This window comes from Schistocerca serialis, chromosome 7, assembly GCF_023864345.2.
Source record: "Schistocerca serialis cubense isolate TAMUIC-IGC-003099 chromosome 7, iqSchSeri2.2, whole genome shotgun sequence".
NCBI classification, from domain to species: domain Eukaryota; kingdom Metazoa; phylum Arthropoda; class Insecta; order Orthoptera; family Acrididae; genus Schistocerca; species Schistocerca serialis.
The window spans coordinates 421,234,527-421,257,104 of record NC_064644.1 but is presented as its reverse complement, the minus strand read 5'-3'; the positions used below and the strand labels follow the sequence as shown (position 1 = coordinate 421,257,104).

At 41.8% G+C, this 22,578-nt stretch overlaps 1 protein-coding gene across 1 annotated transcript; it reads left to right on the top strand.

Annotated features, from left to right (window-relative positions):
• Positions 1-111: 111 nt before the first annotated feature.
• LOC126412142 (transmembrane protein 165) lies at positions 112-21,978 on the top strand. Its single transcript, XM_050081594.1, has 6 exons — positions 112-597; positions 677-896; positions 1,255-1,430; positions 12,365-12,553; positions 12,635-12,740; positions 21,198-21,978. Exons 1-6 carry the CDS (start codon positions 490-492, stop codon positions 21,269-21,271), a joined length of 873 nt encoding a protein of 290 aa, XP_049937551.1. The 5' UTR covers positions 112-489; the 3' UTR covers positions 21,272-21,978.
• The last annotated feature ends 600 nt before the right edge of the window (positions 21,979-22,578 follow it).

The window sequence follows — 22,578 nt, the reverse complement described above, 5'->3', positions numbered from 1 at the left end:
ATCACAATAAGGTACTCGTAACTGAAGTGAACTGTTATCGCATCGCCTCGTGACGTTATCTTTCAGAGTGTTTAGCCTACGGCGCTACATCGCCTAGACGACACTCGAAGTGTTGAACGTATCCCAAATGCCTTGTCGACACTCGACAGTATCGAAGACAGAATTGTGACGGGGCGCCGAAAGTGATCTAAGTTGTACACGCGCAATTAAACATGGGTTTTGTTCACTGGAGGTGATAATGAATGCGTCTGTAAGGCAATAATGAGGTTTATTATTACAAAATACCTACTAACATAGAATAAATGAAAAATACTGAGACAGCTTACACTGTGTGCAACGCTAGCAGACACTTTAGCTTTGAAAGCCAAACATTTGTTTGTGTTTGATGTTTCGTGCCCAAGCAGTATCAAATGATTCGTAATTCCGTACAGCACTAGTGAATTGCAAATCTTCCTTATCGGCCGAAGTAATTATTTAGCGTAAAGAAGCATGACTTCCTCAATCAAAAGAATATTGTGTGTCGTCTTAATCGTCGTGGCATTAACACGTGCAGAAAAAGAACCTGTCGATGTGGAACAACCAATTAGTCCTCAATCAGTAAGTAAATTTATAATGAAGTACTGCTAGTCTTGTCTTTTTATCACTGTTGTGAAACTGATTTTTCCTCCTTTTCCAGAAAGCCCGTGACAATGCTGAAGCTCACACTCAAGGTGGCAGCGAAAAAACTACAAATCTCGGATTCATACACGCATTTATTGCGTCAATATCAGTTATTATTGTCTCCGAATTGGGCGACAAAACATTTTTCATCGCAGCTATCATGGCAATGAGACATCCACGCCTTACTGTATTTCTGGGTGCTATTTCAGCATTAATACTTATGACTATTTTATCAGGTTATTAATTCTTTTCTTTATTTGGATTCATTTTATTGCAGAGATCTTTCTGTCAATAACTTGGTTTATATCGCTGTGTTCTTTTGCGTTATGGCTTTTCAGTTGGTCGCTCAATACCACTTGTAGCTGTGTTTCAGTACACAGACATGGAATATATTTTGCAAATATAACCCCTCAAATTTTTAATGCTGTCAGTATGGTCACTGCCTCAGATGTGCGTAGATTAAATTTCCACTATACTTTAGAATATAATAGGTCCTTAGCGGCCATAGCTTTGGTACAGCACCTATTACAAATAGATAATTAATACTGTGCTTTATGAATAGTTAATTAATTTTTTGTTTTGTAAATGTTACAGCTGTTTTTGGTCTTGCTGCAACAATTATACCCCGTGCCTACACATACTACATTTCAACAGCATTATTTTTGCTGTTTGGGCTCAAGATGCTGAAGGAAGGTTATTACATGTCGCCTAATGAAGGACAGGAAGAGTTTGAGGAAGTGCAGTCCGATATACGAAAAAGAGAAGATGAGGTGAGTCATATTAAATGGGTTGGAAATGAAGATTCTTCTGCTGAAGTTTACAGGGTCTAGTGTAGCAGGGGATACAACCCGTCAGCTTTGGACAGTGACGTCACAAGTCGCCAGAGAGCAGTTTACCATTTTCGCTTTTGCTGTTATGTTTCAGTTTCGTTTTTTTACTGATTGCTTAATAAAGTGGATCTGTTTATTCTATCTCCTGAGATTTTTTTTTAAAAAAAGCCAAAAAACACTTATCAGCTACTGAAGGGAGCTACAACACTAAGAAGAATCGCTTCTCGTTTGGCGACTTGTGACGTCATTGTCCAAAGCCGACGGGTTGTATCCCCTGCTACACTAGTCCCAGTTTACAACTCCCTCCTGCCCCCTCCCCCCGATGGTGCCTGTGAATGTATGATTAAGAACAAGTGTGTTATTACTTTCAACAATAAAAACTAATCACTTATCTTACCCATCCGTCTACAGCCCAATGATTAAAGGAATAAATAAATATACTCATAATTCAGCTGTTCCACCATCTCCCAGGTGGCCTTTGTAAAGTCTTACCTATTCTTAGATTACATGGGCTTTGACAGTATTACAGATTTTATATCTGTCCTATCTAGTGAGTATTCCAGACCAAATAATAGTAGCCTAAAGTAGTTTAGCAAAATATTTGAATTCTCCTATCGCAAAGGTCTTAAATATTTTCTGAACTATATTAGTGTCAGCTTTCACTGTTATATGAAATTTCTGCATAACATTTTTTTGAATGCTTATTGCAGAGTAGGCTGTAGCAAAGTTCTCAATTATGCTATTCTGATTTGACCAGTTAAGTCACTGTGAACATTATATTTGGAATTATTTTATTTTATTGTTGACATTTGTCGTTTGACCATTCAGCACAACACTATACAACATATAAGACACATTTTCATACACACACATGTATGTGTGCGACGACTGTTGGTGGCAACAAAATTGGTATACAGTCAGTCACGCATTAGACAGGAACTGAAATTGAGAGTAGCAGAGCAAAAGCAGGAATGCTAAACTCTAGTCTTGTACCAGTGAAAACATGATTGAAACAGACAATCTGTTGCTGAGTATGCTTCTCCTGTAACTATAAAATCTGCTGTAGATCCCTTGAACAAAAAACCCTTGCCTAGTAGTTGGAACAAAGGACAGGTCATACCTGTCTACAGGAAGGGTACCACTGTAGAACATCCTTGACATCTATTTGTTGTAGCGTCTTAGAACATAGGCCTATTATGAGCTAAAACGAATTGAAGTATCTCAGAGTGACCACCTCCATGCCAACCAGTATGAATTCTGAAAACATTGATCATGTGAAACCCCACACACACTTTTCTCCTGACTTACTGGAAGTTGAGGATCCAGGCAGGCAGGTAGATGCAGTACTTCTTCATTTCTGAAAAACATTTGTCTTTGTGCTACATCTACGCTTATCAAAAGTATGTCTGAATGGGGTATCAAGTGAAATTTGTGACTGGATCGAGGATTTTTTGGCAGAAAGGATGCAGCAAGTTTTCTTGGATCGAATGTCATCAATAGATAAGGAAATAACTTCAGGTGTTCCCCAGGGAAGCAAGTTGGGACCATTGCTGTTCATATTACGTGTTAATGACCTTGTGAACAGTATTAATTGTAATTCCAGAATTTTTGCAAGCAATGCAGTTATCTATAATGAAGTACTGTTAGAAAGAAGTTGTGCATGTATTTTGTCAGATCTTAATAAGATTTCAAAGTGGTGCAAAGAGTTTCAACTTGCCTTAAGTCTTCATAAATGTAAAATTGTGCACTTCATAAAGTGAAAAAACATAATAGCCTATGATAATACCAGTGAGCCACAGTTGGAATCAGTCGACGCATACAAATACCTGGGTGTAGCAGTTATGATATTATGAAAATAATAGATAGCTACTCTTCCTGTAGTGGGGATATTGAGCCACAGACAGGCACAATAAAAAGAGTGCTAAAGAAGTAAGCTATCAGACAAAAGGTCTTTTTCGGAAGTAAAAACCACACACACACACACACACACACACACACACACACACACACACATCGTGCAAACGTAACTCAGGCCACTGAGGCTCGACCTTGCTGGCCAGGCAAGGTGGGGCTCTGTGTGTGTGTGTGTGTGTGTGTGTGTGTGTGTGTGTGTGTGTGTGTGTTGGTCTACTTCAGGAAAAGTAAGCTTTTGGACAAAAGGCCTTGTTTAGCGCGCTTTTTGTTATGCCTGTCTGCGACTCAACATTTCCACCATATAGTGAGTAGCAATCTATCCTTTTCGTAATATTGTCAGTATTCCATCCTGGAGTTTCCATTGTTTATGTGTAACAATGTTTAGGTACAAAATTGTTAAGGCTTTCGTGGCCACTTGTTGACAAACTGCCTATTGGCTTCTGTCTCGGGTTCTTCGGCCGACGTTCACCTAATGATTTTTCTGACCTTTCGCCAGCACGAGTGGCTGGCATTGTCAAAGCTTCACCCTCCATTGCCGGTGGTGAACTGGAGCCAAGCTCGCGGGCGCCAACGTCCGAGGGCTTCTCCGCGGTCATTTCCGGTGCGGTTCTCCTCTTGCTACCTGCGACGGTCGTTTGCTGCAGTACGGGAAGCCAGGATCCGTTGACCTTAAGGCTTTCCTCTTTCTTGTTGAAACTGTTCGCGTGTTTTTGTATTTCTACAGCTTCTCTGAACAAGCGCGTGCGATAATGCTTCTCTACTGCCAGAACTTCCGTGCCGGCGAATTTTATTACGTGGTCGGTCTCATTCAGTGCGTACTCTGCCACGGCCGATTCCTCCACCTGCCCAACCTGCAATGTCGCTTATGCTCTTTGATCCTGGTGTTGATGGATCGTCCAGTCATTCCGACATAAACTTTTCCGCATGTGCATGGTATACGGTATATTCCCGACATTGCAAGTGGGTCTCTTTTCTCCTTGGCTGATCTAAGACACTCTTTTTTCTTCCTTGTCAGTTTGAAAGTCGTCTTTACGCCATGTTTGCGCAATATACGGCCGATTCTGTCCGTCACTCTGGGAATGTATGGCAGAAAGGCGTACCCGACATTTCTTTTTCTGGTTCCTTACTTCGCCGAGTGTTTGGCTCTGTTACACTTCTAATATAATTTGTGGAGTACCCATTGCTCCTCAGGACAGTTTCCAGGTGTTGCATTTCTCGTTTGAGGTGTTGCGGCTCACATATTCGTCCTGCTCTTGTTACGAGCGTACTAATCATGCCTCTTTTCTGGCTCGGGTGGTGGTTTGACAGTTTGTGCAGGTATCGGTCAGTGTGTGTCGGTTTTTGATACACACTGTGTCCCAGGGTCTCACCGTCCCTTGTGACCAGCACATCTAGAAATGGCAGTTTCTTGTCCTTTTCTACTTCCATGGTAAATGTTATGTTGGCATGGAGGCTGTTCAAGTGTCTTAGGAAGTCTCCGAGCTGTTCTTCACCATGGCTCCACACCACGAAGTATCATTGACGTACCTGTACCACACCTTAGGTTTGCAAGTCGCCGAGTCCAGTGCGTGTGCTTCGAATTGTTCCGTGAAGAAGTTGGCCGCCACTGGACTGAGAGGACTACCCATGGCGACGTCTTCCAGCTGTTCGTAGAAATCGCCATTCCACGTGAAATAGCTCGTGGTGAGACATGCATGGAAGAGCTTTCTGATGTCCTGCGGGAAAATGGAACCGATGTGCTCCAGAGCGTCCCTGAGTGCCACTTTCGTAAATAACGAAACAACATCAAAGCTGACCAAGATGTCGTTTGGTGCAAGTTTCAGTTTCTTCAGCTTCTCAATGAAATGTCCTGAGTCCTTAATGTATGTGTCGGTCTTTCCCACGTGTGACTGGAGCAGAGAGGCCAAGTGTTTTGCCACTTTATATGTCGGTGATCCAGGAGCGCTAACGATCGGTCTCAGTGGAACGTTGTTCTTATGGATCTTGGGTAATCCATAGAGCCGAGGTGGTAGGGCTTCTGTATTGCGCAGGTTTCTCTGTATGTCCGCCGGCAGAGAAGACGCCTTGATTAATCGATTCGTATTCCATGTGATACGCTGTGTCGGATCTGCGCTTAGTTTTCGGTACGTCGTCGGATCTAATAGGTCTCTGATCTTTTGCTCATACTCTCCGGTCTTCATTACGATGGTCGCATTCCCCTTATCGGCAGGCAGTACCAATATACTCTTGTCGGCGTTGAGATTCTTAATGGCTTGTACCTCTTCTTTCTTTAGGTTGCAAGCTGATGGTTTCGCTCGGCGCAGTATCCTGGCTGTTTCCGTGCGTATTTCCTCTGCCCTTTCACAAGGAAGGGTCCGAATGGCTGCTTCGCTGTTGACAATGATATCCTCCATAGGTATAGTTCTCGGGGTGATAGCGAAATTCCCTCCTTTTTGAAGAACAGACACTTCCTCTTCGGTCAATTGTCATTCGGTGAGGTTGACCACTGTGTGTGACATGTCGGGAATCGCCTTGTCGGTCTGCTTCCGGCATCTTTCAAACTTTTTCTTCTGTCGCTCGGTGCAACGCTCGAGTTCGTTCTGCATGCTCCTGTGAGTGATGCTGTCGATCTTGTCCCAGTCGTCTCGATGCATTCTGCTACTTAGTTGATAGAAAACGTCCAGAAGCTCCTGATCCGTTCTTGCCAAGTCTCTCCGTGTTGTATGTATTTGCTCACGAAGAAAAGCTCGTTCCATTCTGTCGTAAATACGATGTGCTTGGGCGGTGGTGAATAGGCGCTTACATCTCAAGAACTTTGGTGCAGCACATTCATCTCGGCACCGTGACAGAAAGGCGAGAGAGGACATCAGTCGCGCTTTCTTCTTCCGTCGTTGGTCAAGGCGTCGGTACAATCTGCAAATCTCCTCCCTGTAGAGGCGTAATACAAAATTGTTAAGGCTTTCGTGGCCTTGACCAACGACGGAAGAAGAAAGTGCGACTGATGCCCTGGGGAATCATTTCTTCTTTGTACTGACTCCTTGAACAGCCTACAAGCTATCGACCAGTGCTACCCTCACCATCCTTTGGTGGCGTCCATCCAGTAGTCCATCTGTGCCCTGGACCAGTCCCGTCATTCAGTTGTTTTTGTGTGGATCTCAGGACACGTGGGCATCCCAGGCAACGAACTTGCAGACAGGCTGGCCAAAAAGGCTGCGTGGAAACCTCTTCTGGAGATGGGCATCTCTTAACCTGTCCTGCTTTCTGACCTACGCCATAGGGTTTTTGGGCTTTGGGAGATGGAATGGCGTAACAGTACACACAACAAACTGCACATCATTAAGGAGACTACAAATGTGTGGAAGTCTTCCATGCAGACCTCTCACAGGGAATCAGTTGTCCTCTGCCGGTTCCGCATTGGCCACGTTTGGGCGGCTCACAGTTACCTCTTGTGCCGTGAAGACTCGCCTCAGTGTCGGTGCGGCGCCCTGTTGACAGTGGCCCATATTCTGTTGCACTGCCCCACTTTGACTGCCCTTTGACGAAATCTTGTGTTACTGGACTCATTGCCGCGCAATTTATCTGACAACTCCTCATTGGTTGATTTAGTTCTATGTTTTATTTGTGAGGGTGGGTTTTATCATTTGATCTAAGTTTAAACCCATGTCCTTTGTCTATCTGTGTCCTCCACCCTAGTGCTTTTAGGGTGGAGGTTTTAATGTGTTGCAGAGTGGCTGGCTACTCCTTTTTATTCTCATGGTTGGCCAGCCACTGTTATCTGTGTGCTTGTTTTACTCTCTTCTGTTTCTAGCATCTCTCTGTTGTTTTCTTGTCATCCTTTGTTCCTTTTAGTGTTTGTTGCCTTTCCTTCGTTCTTGTGATTTTTCCTTTCTTTCCATTTTGTGTTGTGTGTCTCATCTGTTTTATTCTCACACTTGTGGCAGTTTTATTAGGAACAAGGGACCAATGACCTCGTAGTTTGGTCCCTTCCCCTCTCTTTTAAACCAACCAACTTACTACATGATGTGTGCTTTATAGTTCTGTGACCTGTAGTTTACTTTCAGTTTACATACGTTAATGCCTTTGGTTGATAAGTGGGCACACTACTGCAAGACACTGTTTGTAGACAACTTGCTTTTATTTTGCATTGTGTCCTATGTTGATGGCACTTCAGTGTTGATGACAAATCGAGAGGTACACAGAATTATCAACATTATCACAGATGTACAGTACTTTTCGCCTGACTCTGTTTCCACATGCATTGCAGATCAAAATGTTTAATGTTGAGTATTTCAAATATTGTATCCAATCTTGTTGTAGGCTGCTTTTTGATTCTGTTGCATCCACTATCTATAGAGAGCCCAACTTGTACGGTTTTTACTTTGAATTTCTATTTGTACACTTTCATAAATGACCTTACTTGGTCAGATTTACTATATGATCCCTAGTTATTACTACAAAATGATGTATATTACGCATTTCTATAGCCGTTAATATTGGGACTTCCCCCGAGTCGTGATTTTGTAATGGTGAACTGCTTTTAATGTGAAACTTCCTGGAAGGTTTTAAAACTTGACTGTACCGTGACTCGAGCTTGGGACCTAGGCGTTGCCCCCAGGTTAAGAGTCCTGGACTAGCACACAGTATTAATGTGCCAGGAAGTTACAAACCAATACACACTCTTCTGCAGAATGAAAATTCATTCTGCTTTTGATATAATTTTATCCATGTAGTTGTTTAGTAGGAGGCTTCAGTGGTAGCACAGTTATCTTTCCCACATGGACCACCTTTCACTGCCTAATGAGACTCTGGCATTGGTAGCTAGTGTTAAACATAGATTTTATACTACTCACGGGAAAGTCACAATATCAACATCTTCTGCGGTGATGTTGTAATCCTGCAACAGGGCACGTGAACTTTTCTATTGAACTGTTGTATAAATTGATGAGCCACTTCAACTCCAAATAACCTCACCTTAAGATAACTTGCAGCTGCCTCATGGAACTATTGCCACAAGTTGTGCAGCATGAAATGTGGAGTAGTGGTTAGTCTCTGGCTGCCATTCTGTGATTTGTAAGTTCAGATCTGATCACCAGCAAATATTTGTTACTTAGTATTTACAGTATAAGGAAAAGATAAATTGTTACTCAGCATAAAGTTGCAGATAGGCCCGATAGCCACCGTCTACAGCATCTCAGAACAGAATGCAACTGTCACATAGAATGGAAGCCGCAATCTGGAGGGGGCAGGAAAGGGATAGCAGGGTACGGATGAGGGTAGTGAAGAGTGCTGTCTGGTGGGTTGTGCAGGCGCAGCTTCAAAAAGCAGTGGGGTAGCGAGGTAGGTGTGGGAGGGAAGGGGGAATGGGGAGTGAAAATGGGAAGTAGTGAGGAAGGGGAAAGACAGGTAGGTGTGGGAGGGAAGGGGGAATGGGGAGTGAAAATGGGAAGTAGTGAGGAAGGGGAAAGACAGGTAGGTGGATTGGCAGAGGGTGGCACACACAGGCTGGGAAATGAGAAGAGAGAGGAGATGATATGACGGAGGAGGTGCAAACTGTTGGGCAGAGGGTGTGGGGGAACTGTAGATTACGGTAGTTTGAGGCTGGGATAATTTCGGGAGCAGAGAAAGTGTTGTAAGGATAACTTGCTTCTGCACAGTTCTGAAATCCTAGTGATAGATGGGATCAATTGCAAAAAGCTGCTTGGGCTTACAGAGATATGTACATACCATTGATGATCATAAGCGTCACAGGTTGTCAAGGAGAAGATTGAATAACTAATTGTCATAAGCAGACACAAAGCATTCTGAAAGACATGTGCATAGCAACATCCAAAACAGTCCAGCAAGGACAACTTGATACCATTAACAAAGAACCATGCTCCATACCACTACAGAAAGCACAACTGAGGAAGCTACTATTGAACTGCCAATAGGATCTGGCCTGATGTAGGAACAGTGTCAGCAAGTGCTAGCCGTTCTGTGCCAATTTTCTGGTACTTTCAAATCCAGAGTGGAGAAAAGACAAACCACGCTGCCTATAGTAAAACAATGTATCAACACTGGGGATCATCCACCAGTTAGCCATCACTTGTATTGAACAATGCATAATTCAGGAAGAAGTGAGAATATGCTGCAAGATGACATCATTGAACATTGAGTGGAATGTCTTCTTCTTGTGAAGAAGGAACATACATGGCACTTCTGTGTTGACTGCCGAGTGCTGAACAGAATCGCAAAAATGAATGGTTACTCATTGCTGCACACTGGTGGCACCATAGACTGCTTGAGGAGCAAGGTATTTCCCAATGATGGGCTTGGAGACGGACCACTGGCAAGTTGGGTTTGACGAGGCTGACTGGGAAAAGGCTGCCTTCATAACTTCTGATGGCCTCCATTAGCTCAAAGTTATGCCGCTTGGAATATTTAAAGCTCCAGTTACTTATGCATGTATGATGAGGAACTTGCTTCAACACTTCAAGTTAACGACATGTCTTTGCTATCTGGATGATATTGTCATTTTTTAAAGACATTTGAAGAACATCTAAGCCACCTGACAGCTGTGTTTAAGTGCCTTCAGACTACAGGACCCTGCCTGAATCTGAAATAGTGCCTCTTCGCCAACCACAAAGTAAAATTCTTGGGGCAGCTAGCAAAGAGGAGTGGAATTGTCACTATCAGAGAAAATGAAAGTAGTCACAGATTTTCCGACTCAACACATTCTTGATGTGTGCAGTATCCTCATAATGCGCTCTCACTGCCACCAATTTATAAAGGACTTCTGTATCAAGGCAAGAACTACTGTTGGGAAGTGCCAAATTTTGCTTGAAAGAGGTGCAAGAAAAATCTTTCTTTGTCCATAAGGATATGCTAGCAGCTTCTCCAGTCCCAGACATGTATGACAAGAATGCTGAGACAGAACTTCATTTTAACAGTAATGGTTGTGAGGTTAGTCTGCAGTTTTAGTGTAAATTCAAGAAAATGATAGCTCTTGCTTCCAGAACACTCTCAAATTTCAAGATGAACTACCCTGCAACTGAGAAAAAGTGCTATGCAATTGTTTGGGCCATCATAAAGTTCTGGCCAGATTTATTTGTCAAACTATTCACAATTGACAAGCTGTTGTTCTCTGTGCTGTCTTACTAGCCTAAAGGATCCATCACTCAGCAAGTGATATGGGTACTGAGGCTTCAAGACTACTATGTCACAGTAGTATACGAAAGTGTATGCAAACATATGACGCCAGCTGCCTTTCAGGAAATTCTTTGGTGGAACACAACACTGTGAATGAAATCTCAGTCTTCTCTACATTAAATCACATTGCTGCTGAGCAGAGGGAAGATCCAGTATTGATAAAAATCATAGAAGCCTTGAAGGGAAATTGACCAGAGAGTAATTCCAATTATTAAACCAAACATTGTATAAGAGGACCTATGATCCAATGGAGTGTAAATGATTGCACATCATCCCAGCTCATCTACTGCCAGCTTTCCTAAAGTATTTCCATGGCACTCCAACATCTGGTCACCTCAGCTTCATGAAGATTCTAGACGGAATCAGATGCAGATCTCTGCCAGTATTTCACACTATGTGAGCCACTGTAAGTAATGCCGGCAGCAGAGCACATACCAAAATTATCATTGGGGATCTGATACTAACTCCGCCTGCAGCAGGCGTCATTCCACCATATTGGAGTCGACCTCTGGGGGAGGTTCCCGAAGTCTACAAATGGTAATTGATGCTGATTTCCACTGACTACCTCACTCATTACACTATCACAACAGATGTGCTGATTGCTGAAGCTCTGTAAACTGCAAGGTTCCTTGTAGACATTTGGAGCAAGGAGTCACCCATTTAACAATCTCGGACTACAGAAAAGTTATCCATTTGAGATTTTTGTCACAAGATAACAACTGCCTATGACCCACAGAAGAATGACCTCAAAGAATGCTTTAATAAGATATTGGCAGATATGCTCTTAATGTACGTTGATGTCGAACAGAGAGGCTGGGATACAGTACTGACCACAGTGACATTCGCATACAACACAGTGAAGCAGTACACTACAGGTATCACACTATTCTTCCTGCTCCATGGCCATGAGGCCAAAATTACAATGTGTGTACTGTTTTTGTTTCAACTGGGTGACTATGTTAAAAATCTCATCATCAGCAGTGAAGAAGCAAGAGAACTGTCTCGTGTGCTGTGTTTGGACTTTCTGTAAAAGGACTGAAAGGGCTATAATGCTAAGCACCCGTGAGTGGGATACAACTTAGGAGATTTGTATGGATTTTTAAGCCACTGCAGAAAGTGGGACTACAGAAATTCCTAAAGTGCTACTCTTTTTGTCGCTTGTTGGATGTCACGTACGAAGTTAAGGATTATGACCTTTCATGAAGGAAAGAAAATGCCCAGGGATGTTGTCAGTGTCCCCGTGTGAAGTCCTGATGTGCAGATCAATACTGGATCAAGGATACTGAAGGCCTGCTAAATACACAAGTTTTACTAAGTAACATCACTTCACTTTCACATTTGTTAATCATTGATCTCCCTCGTCTTGCCTGCTGTGTTTTTCATGATACTTGGGAATTTGCTAATCGTAGGCTGATTGGCCTCCTTTCCTGTAACCCTTTTGTGTTTGTTAACAAGTAACCCTAAATTCAAAAAATATATTTGTTACATAACTTATCCATACCTGTGTATGAATCCAGTTAAAGGGAAGAAATTTTTCTATGTGTAGTTGATTGTAATTTCTGTTTAATCTCTCAACAAAGATGAATGATACAACTTCTTATTTGATCTGTTGAATCTGGATGAACCTAAAATTTCACTTCTGCTTGTGTTGTTTACTTGTTTGATGTTTAAATATGTTATGACACACAGTAATGATTATTAAAATCTAATACTGTTAACATTTTTTGGAAAAATCTGGACAGATATAAAAAATTGTTGAATTGATGTTACATGAATCCTTTTGTGTGTTCAAGTATGAGAAAGAAGCTGCTGCATCACTTGTTCAGGATCCTGAATCAGGAGTTATAAGAAAGTCGGCCAAACCAGGCAGAAGTGTTTTGCATTTCATTTCACGGATTTTTCTGCAGTCTTTCACTCTCACATTCGTCGCAGAATGGGGTGATCGTTCCCAGTTGACCACTATCATCCTTGCTGCAAGAGAAGTATGTTCTGATGTTATGTTCTCACGTGTGACTGAGTGATGTAGAATTTTTTAATCTAATTTATAACTTTATTTGTTATAGGATGTAGTTGGTGTAACAATTGGTGGAATTTTTGGTCATGCAATTTGTACAGGATTGGCTGTTCTTGGTGGAAGAATGATTGCACAGAAGATTTCTGTGAGGACAGGTATGAAGTTTCATTAATAATTTGTGTACGTCTGTATAAGTAGGGTTAGTGAGTTTGTAATATTGTGGAAATTTATCCACCCATTTTTTACCACATAATGTAATGAGCCTTATTATTGGGAAAACATTAATGGTTGAGTTGGGTTGCTGTTAATTTTCAGGAAAGTGGTTGGATAATCACAGTTTTAAACTTTTATACCATTCAAGTTTCACCCAAGAGAGTGGAATGTGCGCATTTGTGTTATTTTAGCTTGTGTGTTGCAAATGAAGTTCCATAACCTGCCGGAAAGTCGTGAGTGAAATACGAATAATGGAGGGAGTGAAGGCAACCACTCGAGCAGTTGAATAATTGATAGGCACATAAATGAGATGGAAATTGTTGCTAGGCTTCTTCCTCAAAAGTACACATATGCACGTACGTGGCTACATTGTCCCACTGTTGTAGCCTGACTGGGAAGAGGGTTATGTTGAATGGAGATGATGAGAGGAACAAGGAGGGAAGGTGAGGCAAACCCAGTGAAGGTGATGGGTGCAGGTGCAACTGGAAACTGAAGCCAGGAGGATTGTCTCTCACATCAATCCATTAATCTTCATGAATGTTGTTCTCCCCACAGCTTCCATCTTTGTTCTGTCTACAATCCTCCACCCCCTACCCTCCCCTCCAAAATATATCTTCACAACAGTATAAACACAAGTTTACTTAAACAGTATATTATGTACCTCTGTATCAAATGACATGTGTCCATTGTAGTAGATTGGCTATGTCGTCAAAATCGTTATTGGTCTAGAAAACATAGAACTCTGTGGATATTTGTAACCAAGTGTACGTGATTGTGGTAGGATATAACATATGTCCTACCTCGCTGTGCAAAGGTCATCATGCATACAGCTCTCAAATGGTAAAATGTGACATTTCCTGGTCATATTGGACATTACTGTTACAGAATGTAAATATGAGGCTGGCGGGTAGGCCAAACAGTCTATCTTCTAAGTCTATTGTTATTCCTGAGATCATATCTAGATATATCTATGACATGTTCTTAAAAATGTATGAAATACTGTGCTTGGACAATTAGTATGTAAAAGTAGAATGTATAAAGCAGATATATGTAGAATATATACTCCTGTTAAGTATCATGATCAACGAATTAAATAATAATGGAAATTTCCGAATGGAGCAATATGTAAAATAAGAAAGACAATCACCTACAGTGGACCAATGGGTGAAGTGCCCCCCCCCCCCCCCCCCCCCCACACACACACACACGCGTAAAAAGAAACAGAATTTGCCATAGCTTTCAAGCTTTCTCTAGCAAAAAATGCACACATTCACACAACCACACAGACACCCAAATGCACACTCTTGCAGCCGTGGAGATTCATACTTCATCATATTAAGTAAGATGAACGTAATGCAGAAGCTGTGTCTACTGTCAACCTCATTCTTATACTCCACTTCAGAGTGAAAGGTTCATTTAGGTAAGTTAGATATTCACACGTTGCACAACAACCCCATCAGGTGCTTTAAATATGTTGGGGTAGCCAGTCATAACTAACCTGCAGGTCCTAAAAAGCTGGTGGTCACAAATTAATGATGACAAAAGTTACCAGGTTTAATTACTTACTGCATTCAATCACTGTTTCATAAATTATTTATTCCGTTGGTGAGCACTGCCTTCTGGATGTATCCAGATGGCATCAGTAAGAAAACAACTCATGTTAAAAATATTACTACCAGTTCTTACCATACTTCAGTGTTTAAGTACTTTCAGTGATAATGATATTCATGGTGTGACCAACTTTCAGGGTCAGCAACTGTAACTTGAGACAGGAGAACAAGTACACTGTCCAGTCACATTAATGTGACCACCTGTCAAAAGCATTGAATAACTATCTTTTATAGGCCAGACCACTGTGAGACATGCAGCAAGAGTGTCAGTGTGGTGCTGGAATCTGACAGGAATGTGGAGCCATGCTGACTCCACTGCCGTGGCTAGCTGCATTAGGTTTCTTGGTTCAGGGTCCATGGCGCACACAACCCAATCGAGATGATCCCACAGATTCTCGATTGGGAGCTTTGTGACTAGGAGAGCATGGCCAACTCATCCCAGTGCTCTTCCAACCACGCATGTACACTGTGAGTTGTGTGACACGTTGAGTAGTTCTGCTGATAGATGCCATTGTGCCAAGCAAAAACAAACTGTATGTAGAGGTGGACATAGTACCCGAGGATAGAAGCATACTTATATTGATCCAATGTGCCTTCCAGAATAACGAGACCGCCCAGGGAATACCACAAAAACATTCCCCAGATCTTAATGCTCCCTTGATGTTGCAGGTTGTTTGCTTTCAGAAATTTCATGCTATATGTGCCAACGGCCGTCTGTCTGATGGAGCACAAAATGTGAGTCATCTGAAATGACCACCTGTCACCACTCAGTGGGCATCCAGTTGCAGTATTGGATGCATATTTCAGCCTTTGTTGCCAATTCACAGTATGAACGAGGCACCTGCTGTGTAGACCCACACACAGTGGCATTCACTGAACGATTGTTGAGAATACACTGGTGGTAGCACCTTGGTTCATCTGGTTGGTCAGTTGCTCAACAGTTACATCTATTTGCCCACACACATATCCGTAGGGATCATTCACCCATTATCTACGGCCCGTGGAGTATCACAATTGCCTTGGCACTGGTTTTGGGTAGCGCCATTTTGCCATGCACAGTATACTTTAACCGCAGCAACACACAAACCGTTTACAATCTTAGCCATTTCAGAAGTGCTTCCACCCTTGGCCCTAATGCCACTGATCATTTCGCTTATCTTTCGTGTGCGTGTTTCTTTTCTGAAGAAGTGTGTGCGTGTGCATGTTTCTTTTCTGAAGAAGGCTTTGGCCAAAACCTGAAAGGTTCATTGCGCCTGTCAGCAACTCGACATGTCATCTTTATGGTGAGTAACAGTCCTTCATGTTCCTAATATTGTTGATATTGCAACATAGTTTCCATTGTTTTTAAACAAAAAATACTAATTTTAGAATTATTAATCCAGGTTAGTACAAATGTAGTTTAAATACTGCTTGTAAGTGTTCACATTTGCATGTAACAGTGTCTTCCTATTCAACTCTGCATTTGCCATTCCTTGAAATGCATTGCCTAACTGCATGCACATCAGGTAGGAATAAATATTGTCCAACAATTCATGCATTACAACTAACTTGGTGCTGATTTTGCCATCTATTAAATTGTACAACTTTGAGAATTTTCTCTTCAATAGTTGTGCATTATTGTTCGTCATGGCTTCTTTCCTTCTTCAGTGGTTCTTCTGTGTTCCAGTAACTTTTTGTTGGAATAGTACACATAAAAAATAATATGCATTGACTTGTTTTTGGATAAATGAATTGTAGTCATTATTATTATTATTTCAATTTTAGTTCTATATCACATACTGAATCCAAAGATTATTTTGGTCCCATCACAGTTGTTAAATCCTACTTTATCTTCAACAATTGGAAAATCAAGGATGGAATGGAACAATATTATGAAAAGGAAAGTTGCTGCTCAGCATACAATGGAGTTGCTGAGTCACAGATAGGTACAATAAAAAGACTGTCACAATATAAGATTTCGGCCATCAAAGGCCTTTGTTGAAAATACACACACACACACACACACACACACACACACACACACACACACACACACAGACTGTAGCCTCTGGCAGCTGAAGCCACACTGCGAGCATCAGAGCAGTGCATGATGGGAGTGGCAACTGGGTGGGGGTAAGGAGGAAGCTGGGTTGAGGAGGGAGAGGGATAGCAGGGTAGGAGTGGGGAACAGTGAAGTGCTGCTGGGGAATGCCCAAGGATGAGATGGAGAGAGGGTAGGGCAGCTAGCTACAGTCAGGAGGTTAAATGGAGAGCAGGGAAGAGGTGAGGGGGGGGGGGGTTGTGGAAAAGAAGTAAAAATACTTGGTGCATTGGTGGAATGAGAGCTGTGTAGCGCTGGAATGGGAACAGGCAAGGGACTGGATCGGTGAGAAAAATGACTAACAAAAGCTGAGGCCAGGAGGATTACGGGACCATAGGGAGAGTTCCCACCTGCACAAGTCAGAAAAGTTGGTGTTGGTGGGTAGGGTCCATATGACACAGGCTGTGAAACAGTCATTGAAATGAAAGATGTCGTATTCTGCAGTGTGCTCAGCAACATGGTGGTCCACTAGTTTCTTGGCCATAGTTTGTTAGTGCCCATTCATGTGGACAGACAGCTTGTTGGTTGTCAAGCCCACATAAAATGCAGCATAGTGGTTGCAAATTAGCTTGTAGATTACATGACTGGTTTCACAGGTGATGGGACTGGAGTAGGTGATGGTGGGAGGACGTATGGGACAGGTCTTGCATCTAGGTCTGTTACGGGGATATGAGTCATAAGGTAAGGGATTGGAAGCACAGGTTGTGTAGGGATGGATAAGTATATTGTGCAGGTTCGGTGGATGGAAGGATATCACTCTGGGAGGTGTGGGTAGGATATTAGGCAGAACATTCGTCATTTCAGGGCATGACAATAGGTAGTCGAAACCCTGGCAGAGAATGTAATTCAGTTGCTCCAATCGTGGTTGTTACTGAGTTACGAAGGGAATGTTCCTTCGTGGCCTAGGCTTTGGAAGGTTGTGGCAGACTGGAAAGATAAGGCATGGGAGATTTGTTTTTGTACAAGATTGGGAGGATAATCATGGCCTGCGAAGGCCTCAATGATACCTTTGGTATATATCGAGAGGGACGGCTCATCACTCCAGATATGACCACAGATGGCTAGACTGTATGGAAGAGACTTCTTGGCCTGGAACAGATGGCAGCTGTCGAAGTGGTGGTTAGCAGGTTTGATATGGACAGAGGTATTGATGTAGCCATCTTAGATGTGGAGGTCAACATATAGTAAGGTGGTTTGTTGGGTTGAGTAGGACTATGTGAGACAAATGGGGGAGAAGCTGTTGAGGTTCTGGAGGAATGTGGATAGGGTGTCTTCACCCTCAGTCCAGATCGCAAAGATGTCATTGGTGAATCTGAGCCAGGTAAGGGGTTTAGGATTCTGGGTGTTCAGGAAGAATTCCCTTAGATGGCCCATGAAGAGGCTGGCATAGGATGATGCCATGTGGGTGACCATAGCCACACCCTGGATTTGTTTGTAGGTAATACCTTCAAAGGAGAAGTAATTGTGGGTGAGGATATAATTGGTCATGGCGACTAGGAATGATGTTGTTGGTTTGGAATCCATTGGGTGTTGGGAAAGGTAGTGTTCAACAGCTGCAAGGCCATGGGCATTGTGAATTGTAGTGTAAAGGGAGGTGGCATCAGTAGTGACAAGCAGGGCACATTGTGGTAAAGGGTCAGGAACTATGATATTTGGTGGAGGAAATGGTTGGTATCTATTACATAAGAGGGTAGGTTCCCTGTAATAGGCTGAAGGTGTTTGTCTGTGAGAGCAGAGATTCTATCAGTGGGGGCACAGAAACATTCCACAATGGGGCATTCTGGGTGGTTGGATTTATGGACTTTAGGAAGCGTGTTGAAGGTATGAGTGGTAGGGGTGAGCAGAGAGATGGACTCTGGGGATAGGCTCTGGGACCAACCTAAGGATTTCAGGAGACACTGGAGATCCTGCTGAATTTCTGGAATGGGGTCACTGGCAAGGTTTGTAGATGGGTGCATCTGACAGCTGGCAGTCCTACCAGGTAATCCTTGCAGTTCAAAACAACAGTGGTGGAGCCGCTTTGTTTGCAGGTAAGATCATAAGGTCAGGATCAGTTTTTAGATGGAGGATTGCAGTTCTTTCTGCAGATGTAAGGTTGGTTTGCATGTTGAGGGATTTGGGGAGTCATGGTGAGGTAAGGTTCGAGATTAAGAAATTCTGGAACGTTAACGGGGTGATTTGGGGGCAGTGGGAGTGGATCACGGTTGGATGGAGAAGTGAACTGAGTCAGGCAGGATTCAACATTGGTCTGTGGTTGAGTCTGATTGGTAGGGTTAGTGGTGAAAATGTGTTTCCTCTGTAGGGACTGGGAGAAGGAGAGAAGGTCTTTAACAAGTCGTGCATGATTGAATTTGGAAGTGGGGCAAAAGGTGAGACTTGGGCTAAGGCTTCTGGAGGAAAGGTTAATGTGTTTCTGGTCTGTTAAGGTTCTGGATTCTGTGCGGTGGTGGGAGGGAGTTTTGAAGAGTGGGTAAATGTAGTAGGTCTGCGAGACAGGGTTTGTCAGCTATGAGGGGATGTGGTGGAGGTTTGGAGGTTATTGCTGGGGTGGTGGAAAGTGGTACTTCAAAGCAGGATTAGGAAGTGAGCGGGGTGGAGAGTTTTTTGAGGTGGTGTTGTGAATTTATGCTAGTTCCTGGAGGGCAAGAGTTGCATTGTGTGTTATGGGTTCCAGGAATTTGGGATTGCATAGCAGGGGAGTTTTATGGATGGAGAGAAGGTATTGCAAGGGAAGTAGACCATTCACTTCCCTACAGCAGTCTTCACATGCTCATTCCCATGCATTGCAACATTATGCCCAGATATTTAAATCATCGTGTGTGTCAAGCAGGATATACTAATGCCTTGTCTGAATATTATAGGTTTGTTTTTCCTACTCATCTGCATTAACTTATGTTTTTCTACATTTAAATCTAGCTGTCATTCATCAAACCAATTAGAAGTTTTGTCTATGTCATCTTGTATCTTCCTGCAGACACTCAATGACGATACCTTCCCATGCACCAGAGCATCATCAACAAACAGCTGCAAATTGCTGCTTGCCCATCTGTCATATCATTTATGTATATAGAGTTTCAGAACAGTCCTGCCACACTTCTCTAGAGCACTCGTGATGATAACCTTGTGTCTGACGTACATTTGCTCTCGCAAGTCTCTCTTGTCACAACAAGGGGAGGTGCAATGCACTACAAAGGTTATCTACAATTTGTACATAATGGTGTCTGAAGTTATAAGAGTTAAAAGATAGGAAAGGGAAGTAGTGGCTGAGAAGAGAGTGAGATGGGGTGATATCCCCATCTCCGTTGTTCACTCTGTACAATGAACAGGCAGTAAAGGAAATCATTCAAAATTTGAGAAACATCATCGTACAACATTTTACCTTCATATTTCTCTTTTAGTACCACCTGGCTATACAGTATAGATTACAAGGGAAGAAATGGTCACTTAGATTCACTTGGCACTGCAGAGTGTATACAGGTGGAATGAGTATCTTGTTCAAACATTCGTCCATAGGATAACTGTTAAGAAATGGGTGCCACAGTTGCTCGCATTTGACTGTCAGTAGTAGGGTCGAGTTATTTCCCTTCAGTATGTGCACATGCTAATGTGTAATCCATATGAATTATATGGTGCCACATCATTGTTCATGTTACCTAACTTCATTCCCAATCTGAAGCCAAGGAACAATTCAAAGCAGTGGCTTTTCCTCTTTGAGTGTGAAATAGAGAAAATAAAAAATTTGCTGGTTAAAGTGTATTGAATGACTGTGTCCTATAACTGAAAAAATTAAAAGTAAGAGGTTTGGAGAGTAAAGAAATTAATTTATGTAGAAAGCAAAATTATTTCCTGTACACTGAGCATTATATTTATTGGAAAGTCATGGATCTATGTATCATTTCATTTTACTTTGTTTGTAAAGTATTCAAGACTCACTGATGAAAAATCCACCCATTCTCCAATTAGTGGGAGTATTTTTTGTTCAGGTAATTCTGCCGTGTCAAATCGGTTATAACTGGTGGGAAGCAGATTTATTGAATACAGAGGCTGCCAGTGAAGTTTGCTGCTTTCAATGTCATGTGGGACCCAGTCAGTGATGCCTACAGTTAACACTAATAATATTCTGCTCTCCCATTGGATGTAATATGATAGGAGTTTCGTGTGTTGTATTAGATTTCTGTCATGATATTCTGGACAGAACTTGAACAAGTCTAGGTTGGTCGTCGAGAATGGAGCACACCGCTTCAGTATCTGATTAGGCAAAGAAAGAGGGGGGCTGGGGTGCATGCAGTCGCACACTTTCTGATTCGTTTTTCTTCTTTAGGAGATTGAATTATGTGCAGAGATCATCCATGTGCAAGCATCTGACAAATTTTTGAATTAATTGAGTTACAAACTGAGACAATTATTTTTATTTTCACATTTACACCATGAACACACAGCCTTGCCTTCCTGATATATCCACTCATTTCAAGGAAGTCAGCAAACAGCAGTTGCTCACATACAACAAAGAATACTCAATCCATGTCCCTCCTGTATGGGTCAACTCTGATGATATACATGAATGTTAATGTATCAAAGAATGCACAGTGCTGTTGAACATTTTGTTGAAAGTTCAGGAATGAGTATTTTGTCATTTGAGGACTGTGTGTCATATCTGTTACATAATTTGCAGATTTCATGTGAATGTATTAATGATTTTTCTGTTACAGTTACCCTACTCGGTGGAGTTGTGTTCCTGTTCTTTGGAATCCTGTCGTTATTTTTCGACCCAAATGCGCAGTGAGAGCCAAAAATGGTTAAATCACCAAGTACCAAGTGAGGGTGGAGGAACTGAGGGCTCATGTTGAAGAATGTGTGTGTGTGTGTGTGTGTGTGTGTGTGTGTGTGTAAGTGTAAGAATAAGAGTATGCAGTATTAGCTGAGAAATCATTTTTTCAAAGAGGTCCGTGTTTCTATGTGATATTATATCTGTTACAAAATATTGGTGGAGAAACTATTTTTTTCTTTCTTTTTTTAAGTTTTGATAACTAAGGCTATTTTTATAAATACCATGTATGGAAAGCTTAAGACGTAGCACACTATTTGTGCTAGTTATCCGATATCCCAGAAATGGCAGTGCAGAGTCAGACCGTGAACAAATACATTATTTCTTAGAATGAGACCTTTTCTAAGTTTTTCTCATGTGGTTTTGTCAGATAATGTTTTTAAATCATTGTCACACCATTTCATAATCATACAATTACTTCACTATATATGTGTATTTATTTTAGTAGTTTAGAGTATCATGTACAAAATCATTTTTAAAATGAAAGTAAATGTTTTATGTGATATTCACACAGTCTTAGTGTTAATAGAATCTGAACAAATAAGTATTTATTTATTTGTTGCCCTTCAGGAGGTGTGTTTTATGTTCCTCTGTGTTGAAGATTAATAAACATTGTATAAGAAAGTTTACTTATCATTACATATCTGGAAATGTATCTTGTATTTTTGATGAAATTAGTATTTATTTTTGGCCAATATAGAATCTACTTTTTTGAATGATCAGGCATGTAAATGAAAAGAATTCTAATCCCCTCCTTCCATCCTGCTTACTAATGTTACAACTTGCTGTTGGCAATTGCTTCATTAACTACTACTCTTTTATCAATCTCTTTTTAGTTAACAAATAGACCCGATATTCTAAAAGTGGCAAATGTGAAAGTAATTCTACTTATGCAGTTTTGAAGTAAACTGTGTAACTGATGAGTAGCGTATGTAAATTTCTGCATAAGAAGACATTCAAAATACTTCAAATAGAATTATTTTTCTACAGTTATCTTCACATTTGCTTCTATCTATAGGAATCTACCAGACAAGAGACACCAGTGAAACTAAATTTTTTGCATGATTACATTAAAGTTGTCTAAATGATGCTATACTTCACACACAATAGGCATGGTGCGTAACACTTTGCCACACGTCATGTACATATGTATTCGCTTGGCACTGGCAGTGCTAATTCGGATTACTTGGCTTGGCGGCGGCCGTTCTTGACATTAGTTCTCGTAAGTTCACAACCCTGTTCCCCTACTTTCATAAAATTTCGAA